Source organism: Conger conger, chromosome 16 (genome assembly GCF_963514075.1).
Source record: "Conger conger chromosome 16, fConCon1.1, whole genome shotgun sequence".
Lineage (NCBI taxonomy): Eukaryota > Metazoa > Chordata > Actinopteri > Anguilliformes > Congridae > Conger > Conger conger.
The window spans coordinates 11,460,005-11,472,363 of record NC_083775.1 but is presented as its reverse complement, the minus strand read 5'-3'; the positions used below and the strand labels follow the sequence as shown (position 1 = coordinate 11,472,363).

The 12,359-nt window shown below is 47.8% G+C and overlaps 1 protein-coding gene across 1 annotated transcript in view; it reads right to left on the bottom strand.

The window, feature by feature from the left end:
* LOC133114037 (voltage-dependent T-type calcium channel subunit alpha-1H-like) overlaps window positions 1–12,359 on the bottom strand; it is a 59,882-nt gene that overhangs the window by 19,929 nt on the left and 27,594 nt on the right. The window contains 11 exon segments of the mRNA XM_061223233.1: window positions 55–123; window positions 1,016–1,133; window positions 1,486–1,586; window positions 2,212–2,586; window positions 3,192–3,370; window positions 5,110–5,194; window positions 5,695–5,850; window positions 8,763–8,880; window positions 9,627–9,797; window positions 10,013–10,164; window positions 10,614–10,974. Coding sequence (XP_061079217.1) covers window positions 55–123; window positions 1,016–1,133; window positions 1,486–1,586; window positions 2,212–2,586; window positions 3,192–3,370; window positions 5,110–5,194; window positions 5,695–5,850; window positions 8,763–8,880; window positions 9,627–9,797; window positions 10,013–10,164; window positions 10,614–10,974 — 1,885 coding nt within the window.

Here is a 12,359-nt window from a genome sequence, read left to right as displayed (position 1 = left end):
TCCCGGCATTTCCTGAGACACACACAAACTCCAATGATAAAAAAACTATTTTACCTTCATAATCATCTCTGCTACAAAGATCACAGTGAAGATGTAGTTTGACATGGTGAGAAATGCACGCTCCTGAAAAAGAAAGAAAAAAGAATGAAATCTGCATGGAAGAACTGTCATCAAAGCTTATACTTGGACAGAGAATGTTCCAGGATAATATATAATATACACTCACTGAGCACTTTATTCAGGTGTAATGAGCCACACTGAGCCACACTGAGCCACACTGAGATACACTGAGATACACTGAGACACACTGAGACACACTGAGACACACTGAGATACACTGAGATACACAGAGACACACTGAGACATACTGAGACACACTGAGATATACTGAGCCACACTGAGACACACAGAGCCACACTGAGACACACTGAGATATACTGAGCCACACTGAGACACACTGAGAAACACTGAGACACACTGAGCCACACTGAGACACACTGAGATATATGGAGACACACTGAGATACACTGATACACACTGAGACACACTGAGATATACTGAGCCACACTAAGATACACTGAGACACACTGAGCCAGACTGAGACACACTGAGCCACACTGATACACACTGAGACACACTGAGATACACTGAGCCACACTGAGACACACTGAGCCACACTGAGCCACACTGAGACACACTGAGCCACACTGAGATACACTAAGCCACACTGGGACACACGGAGACACACTGAGACACACTGAACCAAACTGAGACTCACTGAGCCACACTGAGACACAATGAGATATACTTAGACACACTGAGATAAACTGAGACAGACTGAGACACACTGAGATATACTGAGACACACTGAGACACACTGAGATACACTGAGACACATTGAGACACACTGAGACACACTGAGCCACACTGAGAAACACTGAGCCACACTGAGACACACTGAGCCACAATGAGACACACTGAGATATACTGAGACACACTGAGACACCATGAGTACCGTGCTGAGGATGTCGGGCCTCTCCAGTGCGATGGTGATGCAGTTCAGGAAGATAAACACCAGCACGATGTGATCAAACATCTTGTGTGCGATGACCCTCTGGAAGGCGACACGAAACCTGGGAGAGGAGAGAAGGGCCAGAGTGGGAGAGGGTTACAGCAACTATTCAGGTAAAGATCTTCCCAGGACCAATTCAATTTAGGTTTATTTTATTTATTGAGTTTTTCCTAAGGGACCAATGACTGGAAACACTTGATAGGCACAAAAAAGAAAAGACTTGCACACTCACTTCTGCTCCAAAAAACAAATAATGGCAATTTATTGTACCACGTGGACCCACAGACACTTTTTATGTTCCTATATGTGACCCAGCAGTTGTTTTGTTGTGCGTTTTTGTTCTCTGTAAAGTGAAACAGACATTCTGGGCCAAAGCTCCTGAAGCCAGGATCAGGTGTGGCTGCAGTACTCACTGGTTCTGTGGGGAGAACAGGTACAGGGACCAGTCTTCACGCTGACGGCAGAACTGGGGCTTATGGGTCTCCAACGACTTCCGGATACGCAAGCAGAAGCTCTGCGAGGAAGCAAGTGGGACAGAGACGGTGAGCTCAGCCCTACTCCCCCCATCCCCCACCGCCCAATGGAAACACACAGGACCATGAAAACCTAACCAGCTCAGCTGGAAACGTTACAACGAAAAACAACATGCCCAAAGGAAACGATTTCACAGTCACCTGAGCATATGGCATGTCTAGCTCTGCATCAGACTCCCATGGCTCCCTGCGCCAGCACCCCCCACTGAGCCCTGCTGTCTCCCAGAACCACCTTCGGCCCCCTTTTTACGGCCCTTCAAGCCCAAAATACCGCTCCCCTGAGCAGGCCTGATACTGCCCAACACCTGTGAGGTTTGTTTCCACCCACTCCTTTACTGGCTGCCCTGAATACATTACGGCACTGTAATTAGTCTCTGTACAAGCTTGGGAGGGGGGTTTCACACTGCAATGTCGCAACCCCTGGATTATCCTTGGCTCCAGGCGAAGCATAACCCAGAGCTAGTTTATCTTGTGTTCACACAAGCTGTTAAGTGTTGGGCTAAGTGTTTTGGCTATTTTGATACTAGAATAAGCGTTCACTCTGGCTATTTGTACTCTGGGCTAAGTGTTCACACTGGCTATTTGCACAGTGGGCTAAGTGCTCACACTGGCTATTTTGATTTGAGGGTCAGAGTTGATGATCACTACACTAGAGATGATGTGGTCGCTCACGTCGTCCTGGGTGGAGTGGTGCTGGGTGCGGCCGTTGCAGTCTTGGCGCGACATGGGGACCTGCAGGGGCTCGGGGGGTTCGGGGGGTTCAGGGGACCGGGCCCGGTCCCCCACACTGGACATCCCACCGTCTGAGCTGTCCTCCTCCGAGCTGCCCTGGCCCTCGCCCGACAGCAGGGACTCACGCTCCCCCGACGGGTCCTTCCGCTTCAGGCTCGGCCCACGGCTCAGGCTGTTCCAGCTGGACCGCCGGCTGCCCCAGTTACTGCCCGCACCCCAGGGCCCCCCGGGGGGGCTCCGCAGGCTGGACTAGAGGATAAAAATACCTCTGTAGCACTCACACATCACCTCAGTAACACAGGCATCACCTCTGTAGCACTCACACATCACCTCAGTAACACAGGCATCACCTCTGTAGCACTCACACATCACCTCAGTATCACACACATCACCTCAGTAACACACACATCACCTCAGTAACACACAAACATCACATTACATTACATTACATTATTGGCATTTGGCAGACGCTCTTATCCAGAGCGACGTACAACAAAGAGCATACCCATAACCAGGGATAAGTTCGCTGAAAGACCCTAGAGGTAAGTACAATTTCAACTGTAACACACACACATCACATCACCTCAGTAACACACACACATCACCTCTGTAACACACACAAATCACCTCTGTAACACACACACACATCCTCACTCCTGGTCCTGGAGAGCCGCCGTTCACTGATCAATTAAAGCAGTTAATTACACAGTTGATACACCTCACTTTGTTTCTTGGGTTTTTAATTGGGTGCTGATTTGAAGGTGAAAACAAAAAAAACAGCACACCCTGCAGCTCTCTGGGACCAGGGTTGCTGACCTAGAGCTTCATGTGCAACCAACCAGAGATCCACTCACCAGGGACTTCTGGTCAAAGGTGGGGTCGATAGACGTGTTGCTGCCTCGCCGTGACTCGACAAAGGCGTGGGCTGAGTCTGTTCCCAGGGAGCTCTTGGGCGTGGGCATGGGTGTGGCCACGCTGGCACGTGGATCTGCGTACCCATTGGCTGTCATCATCAGTGCACACATATTCAGCTCTGTGGGGGGGGGGGGGGGGGGGGGAAACACCGCCATGCATGGTGATGGCTATCAGAAGCGCTTGGAAACACAGCAGGGCTTTCACCATCTGCCTGAGCGACTAAGCGCTGTCACGAGAGATTTACTGTGTGTGGCTGTTCACCCAGAGGAGGAATAACCCAGCGAGCCACCATTCGCTCCCAAATGACCAAGCCCTTTATATACCATGCTCAGAATGAAAATGCTAAAGAGTAATAATGTACTCGTACATAAAGAGAGCGGGATTACTCTCTTTGGCTCTGAGGAACCATTAATGCTCATTTCATTATCACTTCAGCAGGGCCTGAGCTGTCTACTGAACACTGCTACCATCTCCTGAGCACAGCAACAGTCTATATAACACTGCTACAGTTGACTGAACACTGCCTACTGAACACAGCTACAGTTGACAGAGTATTATTGACTAAAGACAGCTACAGTCAACTGAACAATGCTACAGTCGACTGAACACTGTCTACTGAACACTGCTACAGTTGACTGAACACCATCTACTGAACACATCTACAGTCAACTGAATACTGTCTACTAAACACTGCAACAGTCTACTGAGGACAGCTATAGTCTACTGAACACTACTACAGTCAACCAAACACTGTCTCCTGAACACTCCTACAGTCGACTGAAAACTGTCTACTGAACACCATTCATGAAAACAGGAACCATTAATTCTCATTTCATTATCAGCAGGACCTGAGCTGTCTACTGAACACTGCAACCATCTACTGAACACAGCTACAGTCTATAGAACTCTGCTACAGTCGACTGAGTACTATCTACTAAAGACAGCTAGTCTACTGAACACTGCTACAGTCAACTGAATACTGTCTAATAAACACTGCTAACCTACTGAATACTGCTTACTGAACACAGCTACAGTCGACCGAGTACTATCTACCGAAGGCAGCTACAGTCTACTGAACACTGCTACAGTCAACTGAAAACTGTCTACTGAACACCATTAATGTACACAGGAACCATTCATTCTCATTTCATTATCACTTCAGCAGGACCTGAGCTGTCTACTGAACACTGCTACCATCTACTGAACACAGCTACGGTCCACTGAACACTGCTACTATATATTGAAAACAGCAACAGTCTACTGAACACAGCTACAGTCCACTGAACACTGCTACTATATATTGAAAACAGCAAGTCTGCTGAACATTGTCTACTGAACACTGTCACAGTCTAGTGAACACATTGTGTACTGAACATAGCTACAGTCTACAGAACACTGCTACTGTTTATTGAACACAACTACAGTCTACTGAACACTGACTACAGAACACTGCTACAGTCTACAGAAGACTATAGTAGCCAATCGTCACAATGAACACACTTTAATCATTTCGCAGACGCATTTAATCTAAAGTTCCTCAAAAAGTGAAAAACATTAAATCCATGTGAATAGCAGAACACTTGAATTTTGCAGGGTCATGAACATAAACAATAGTCATAGTAAGTGCAGATTTAGAATAATAATAATTGGGGAATAACAGAGGGATATGGGGGACGGCAAGGGTAAATCAGGAGGGAAGACTAAGGTAAGACTAAGTTTGAAAAGGTGCATTTTCAGACTGCCTCGAAACAGGTGAGTAAAGCATTCACTCATTCGTTGTGGTGATTGATGTAGGATTGTGATGCTCAAAGTAAGATTGGTAGGCGGTCCAGAGCCTGTGACTGGTGCGGTAATCACCTGTGGCTTGAATCTCCCTAATTTTCACCTCCTCAAAATTTGCTGAAATTCTCTCATTGTCCGTGTCTGACCTTCTTGCATCTTCCTGTGTGGAACGAAAGGCATTTTGAAAGGAAAAACAAACAACACAGCAACAATAACGGAATCACAGGAGACAGCTAGTGGCAGCTATTTGGCAACTGCAGGGATATAATTCAGAGTGAGAGAGATAGTGACTGGTGATTGAGCATAGCCCAGAACAACACAACAAATGCAGGGGGGGTCTCTAGGCCAGTCACCAGGGTTCAGACCTGGGTCAAATATGTGATTCTCTTGGATTGTAATATTTTCTTGGCTTAACTGAGCTTGTCTAGTGCATTGGAAACAATGAAATACTCTCACCCCCGCCTTCTGGTCCTCTTGGTTGGCTCAATTGCACCAGAAAAGATGAATCGAAGTATTTGAATCCAAAACAATTACATATTAGTCCCAGGTCTGTCCAGGTTGAGTAGTATCTCCTCCAAATCCACAAGCAGTGTGACAGGGATGAAACCATTCTGTTGGATAACTCACTTGGATGTGCCATAGGAACAGAGTGAGGCTTACCTCTGCTTGAAAACCTTCCACCAAAATGGCCACCAGCAAGTTTAACAGGACGTAGTACCCAAAGGTCATCAAGGCCACGAAGTACAGAGCAGCCCAGGGGGAGGTGGAGGCCATCCCGTTATACAGAACCATGTTCCAGTCCTCCTGAGTTAGGATCTACACACACACACACACACACACACACACACACACACACACACATAAACACCGTTATACAGAACCATGTTCCAGTCCTCCTGAGTTAGGATCTACACACACACACACACACACACACACACACACATACACCGTGATACAGAACCATGTTCCAGTCCTCCTGAGTTAGGATCTACACACACACACACATATACACCGTTATACAGAACCATGTTCCAGTCCTCCTGAGTTAGGATCTACACACACACACACACACACACACACACACACACACACACACACACATATACACCGTTATACAGAACCATGTTCCAGTCCTCCTGAGTTAGGATCTACACACACACACACACACACACATATATACACCGTTATACAGAACCATGTTCCAGTCCTCCTGAGTTAGGATCTACACACTGTGGTGGCCCGATCGGAAATCGGTACACCACTGGAGTGGAACGGCCCGTGCGCCGGCGACAAGTGCTAGGAAAAGTTATTAAAAACGTGTATTTCCCCAGGTCGTATCTAACAGAGCCGCACCGGAGAGAGAGCCGGCGAGGAGAGTCAGAACCATGGCCAGCGACACGGGGAAAGACGCGTGGGGAATGTGAGGAAGAGACAATTAACCCTTCTCATTGGACAGGCGCAGCCGGACCGACTCCGAGAGAGAGAGGAGCCGTACAAAAGACGAGGCGCAACCACAGAGCGGGGCTGAGTACGGAGGGAGACGGAGGCGAAGCCCAGTGAGGGGGAAACAGCCACGGGAAAGCAAATAACGACACCACGGTGGAAGCGGGTCTTCGGAGGCCCTACCAAAAGGCGCGGCCGGCACAGACCACCCAGAACCACCGACGGACCGGGAAACCTAATTTTTTGGCCGGTGACTTTTTTTTCGTTTTTCTGAGAAAGAAAGTTTATTTTTGGGACGTTGTAAAAGTGCCCTGAAGGCACACCAGAACCTCATTAAAATACCAGTTTGAGGAACTACTCTTGCTCTCTCGGCCTCTCTCTCCCCACAGGGCGCCACAACACACACACGCACACACACACACACACACATACAAATGCACACATCGTTATACAGAACCATGTTCCAGTCCTCCTGAGTTAGGATCTACACACACACACACACACACGCACACACACACACATACATACGCACACATCGTTATACAGAACCATGTTCCAGTCCTCCAGAGTTACGATCTACAGACACACACACACACACATACGCACACATCGTTATACAGAACCATGTTCCAGTCCTCCAGAGTTACGATCTACAGACACACACACACACACACTTACACACACACACACACACACACACAAATACACACACACACACCGTTATACAGAACCATGTTCCAGTCTTCCTGAGTTAGGATATATATATACACACACACACTGTTATACAGAACCATGTTCCAATCTTCCTGAGTTAGGATCTACACACACACACGCACACACACACACACACACACACATACACTGTTATACCAAACCATAATCCAGTCCTCCTGAGTCAGGATATACACACACACACACACACACACATATACACAGAGACACATATACACCGTGATACAGAACCATGTTCCAGTCCTCCTGAGTTAGGATCTACACACACACACACACATATACACCGTTATACAGAACCATGTTCCAGTCCTCCTGAGTTAGGATCTACACACATACACGCACACACACACACACATATACACCGTTATACAGAACCATGTTCCAGTCCTCCTGAGTTAGGATCTACACACACACACACACACACACATATATAGACCGTTATACAGAACCATGTTCCAGTCCTCCTGAGTTAGGATCTACACACACACACGCACACACACACATACAAACGCACACATCGTTATACAGAACCATGTTCCAGTCCTCCTGAGTTAGGATCTACACACACACATGCACACATACACACACATCGTTATACAGAACCATGTTCCAGTCCTCCAGAGTTACGATCTACAGACACACACACACACACACTTACACACACACACACACACACACACACACACAAATACACACACACACACACACCGTTATACAGAACCATGTTCCAGTCTTCCTGAGTTAGGATATATATATACACACACACACTGTTATACAGAACCATGTTCCAATCTTCCTGAGTCAGGATATACACACACACACACACACACACACACAGATACACAGAGACACATGCACATACACAAAGAGTCTCCTCCACTGGCTCTCTTCTAACAGTGCAGATGTGGAGAACAAGATAAGCTAGTAAATAATACAGCTGGGTTATCGATTGAGACCAATCAAAAGGAAGACTGTGAAGCGGAGCAGAATCCCAAGGGTGAGGAAGCCTGGTTATCAGCCGTCTGAAATCTTTTCTCTTCCCTGCAGGCCAGAATGAACCGAGAATGTTTTACACTGTCTGCAGCAAGACCAACAAACAGACGGAGGTCCGGGGCCTGCCTGCCAGCATTTCTTGAGCGCTGTATGGAGTTCTGCAAGACCCCAAGCTGTTCTGTGTGTGTGTGTGTGTGTGTGCACACGTGTAGCAGACACCGGCAGTTGCTTTTGCCATTCTCACTCAGTGATGATATTAAAATAACAACTGAGCTCCCAGATAAATATGGTTTCCTCCCCTGGTGATGGGTGGAAGAGGAGCCCGAAGCTACCAGGAGGGAACAGGACGAAAACCAGATGCCTTTCGTCTGAATTCCCGTCCTCTGTAAAACCGACCGGCTGGCAGCAGGCCAGAGTGGGCTTGTGCCAGCTGGCAGGAGTTTATCCAGAGCACAATCTCTCCCTGGGGAACGGCACCTGTGTTAATCATGGCCATGTCTGCCATGCCCTACCATGTGCCACACCCCCAAACCAGGCACATGACCCCGCCCCACACTGACCTGGAACACAGTGACAATCGCCCACAGCAACGAGTCAAAATTCTTCCTGTCTGGGAGTGTGTCTCCATTCTCTGTCTTCAGGCTGAACTTGCACCCAAACAGATGCATTCCAAGTATGCTGTAAGTAACACAAAAAACATAAATAAAAAAGCTGTTTAACTTTGTTCCCAGGTGGTGGTCAATATTACACTTTAATGCCTGCATGAGAGAGTGCCTTTTAACTAAATGTGTCAGTAAGAGTTACTGAACCCCACCACACTCCCAATGTTTATATACCGCCTTTCAGTATTAATCAGTGTTACTGAACCCCATACAATCTTATTCAGTGTTTATATTACACTAAAATTCAGTACTAAAGCCCCATACTACAGTATCACATTCCCAGTGTTTATATTACACTGCATTTCAGTACTAAAGCCACATACGATCACATTCCCAATGTTTATATTACACTGCATTTCAGTACTAAAGCCACATACGATCACATTCCCAATGTTCATATTACACTGCATTACAGTACTAAAGCCACATACGATCACATTCCCAATGTTTATATTACACTGCTTTTCAGTACTAAAGCCCCATACCATCACATTCCCAGTGTTCATGTTACACTATAATTCAGTACAAAAGCCCCACACCATCACATACCTAGCGATTATGAACTTCAATGTGTATCAGCGACACTGAACACCATAGCATTATATTCAGTATGTATATACTGCATGTCAATACCAAATAAGTATTCTACTAATCTGTATCATACAGTTTTTAAATGTGTATCAGTGTTTCTGAACCCCACACAATCCTGTGCCCAATGTTTATGTTCAGTGTCACTGAAGAGTTGATTAGTTAAACAGTCACCTGAAGATGAAGATAAAGAGCATAAGCAGTATGCAGAAGGTGGCCACGTTGTCCATGGTCTTCTTCAGCACCACCAGCTGCCGCCGAAGGGTGGGAAGGAAGCGTACCTGTGTCAGTACGCGAAGGAGCCGGAAGGTTCTGACCACCGATAGGCCCATGATCTCCCACACACTGTGAGAGAGCAGAGTATGAGCATGTATACTCCCAGCCACTGCAGGGGGGGTGCTAGTTCACATACATATGCACACACATGCACACACACACACACACAAACACATGTGCATGCGCACACACACATGCATGCTCACATATACAGTATGCACACACAGACAGACACACTCTCACACACGCACACACACACACACGCAGGAGAAGAGGCAGCAGACCTGATGACCACGATGATCCCGTCGAAGATGTTGTAGGGGTTTCTGATGTAGCCGATGAACCCGAAGGCCAGCAGCTTGAGCACCATCTCCAGGGCAAACATGCTGGTGAAGAAGATGTTGCTGATCTCCAGGAGTTCTGTCAGCTCCTCAGGCTGTGGAGGGAGAGGCCGGGCCATTAGGGACCACAGATACCAAACACTGATACTGAACACTGATACTGCACACCAATACTGAACACTGATGCTGCACACCAATATTGAACACAGATACCAAACACTGATAGTGAACATCGATACTGCACACCAATACTGAACACAGATACCAAACACTGATATTGAACACTGATAGGAATGTTCCATTTCAGCCCAAATCTTGGATCATCAACCTTCATCAAGCCTTCAAATCCAAATCCAGCCCTGGTTCTCTTTTCCCCTGGGTAATTAGTGCTACTAATTGGGCAGACCTTCACAGCTGACTCTGAGGTAAAGGGAGGATGGAAAAGCAGCAGTTCTCACCCCTGGAAGACTGTGAGCTGCTGATCACCCTGCTCTTACGACAAGGATATTCACAGCGGCGGATTTGGGTGCTGGCACTCACTCACCTGCTGGTGGTACTCGATACCCATGCTGAGTGCGTTGATGAGGATGGCGATCATAATCCCGTGGTTGAAGTACTTGCTCTTCACAATGCATTCCAGCTTCTTGCGGAAGACCTCCCAGCAGAAGGCCAGGCAGTTCCTGTCCCGGACCTGTGCTCGTCGCCGCTGGCTATGGGAGCGCCCTGGGCGACCCTCGTTGCCACGGCAGCGGTCCTGGGTGAACTCGTTTATCCCGTCAGCTGCGGAGACGCCGCTGTCCGATTCATTGAGCTCCAGGTCGGGGTTCTCCAGTGCCTGGACACAGTAGGGGCAGTTCAGCAGGTCTGCGCCCACCACCACGCCCTCCATGGGCAGCCCGGACCGGCTGGCATCTCGGGACACGCCTGAGGGAGTGAGAGATATGGACTCATTTAGCGAGACTTCAGCGTAACTACCAGAAAATCCCAAGAATGCCATATGGCACTCTCGACCCTATACTTTTTCAACCAATCAAAATTACTGCTATACTATTGTTTTGAGTCCCTAAACCCAACTAAATTTGCTCAACTTTCTCAACCAAAGCAAAAACCTGTGGGGCCATTTGGGTGGAGCCACTTCACATTGGGCTCTAGCTACCTCTTTACCGGCTCAGTGTACGTGTCAGAATGAAACATCAAATCCCAGAGCGGTGCCAGGAAGCTCTCCACACAGCTGGCCGTGATTGGCAATGATTACACCCGCACGATGAACTTGGCCGGCACGCCCCCTCTCACGGTCTAGAGCGGTAAAAACTTGGAATTTCCATATGTAGGCTGGGGAAACCATGACACACAGACCTCCATCTCTGCTGGGGGACACAGAACAGTATCCCTGATCCCTCACACTGCAAATTACATTACATTACATTACATTACGTGGCATTTAGCAGACGCTCTTATCCAGAGCGACGTACAACAAAGTGCAAATCAATCACAAGAACAAGTGCAAAAGTAGACCTGAGAGGACAGTACAGTTCCGAGTCCTAGTGTAAACATACAGAAATTCAGAACCCTTGAAGAGTACAATCAACATTCAAACTAGCATACCACTGTTGGCAGCTAGAATACAACAACAGCCAATAAAAACAACAATACCTATACAAGTAACGATATCTATACATAAGTGCCATTACGGTCTAAGGCTAATCACAGTGATTGTGAGTTGGGGAGGGAAAGGTGTAGCCTGAAGAGATGGGTCTTCAGTCTGCACTTGAAGGAGGTCAGAGACTCTGCTGTTCTGACATTCACCGGGAGGTCATTCCACCACCGTGGGACCAGGACAGACAGCAGTCGTGAGCGTGAAGTGCAGGTGTGGCGAGGGGGAGGCGCCAGACGGCACAAAGTGGCAGAACGGAGGGGTCTTGTTGGTGTATAGGTCTTGATAAGGGATTGAATATATACAGGGGCTGATCCTTTAACTGCCTGGTATGCGAGCACCAAAGTTTTAAATTTGATGCGAGCCATAACAGGCAGCCAGTGGAGGTTGCTGAGCAGGGGGGTGACATGTGAATGTCTGGGAACATTGAATACCAGACGGGCTGCAGCATTCTGGATGAGTTGTAGGGGTCTGATGGCAGATGCTGGAAGGCCAGCCAGCAGAGAATTGCAATAGTCCAGGCGGGACAGGACCATTGCTTGAACAAGGAGCTGAGTGGAGTAGGTGGTGAGAAAGGGTCGGATTCTCCGGATGTTGTACAGGAAGAACCTGCACGCCCGGGTCACCGTAGCGATG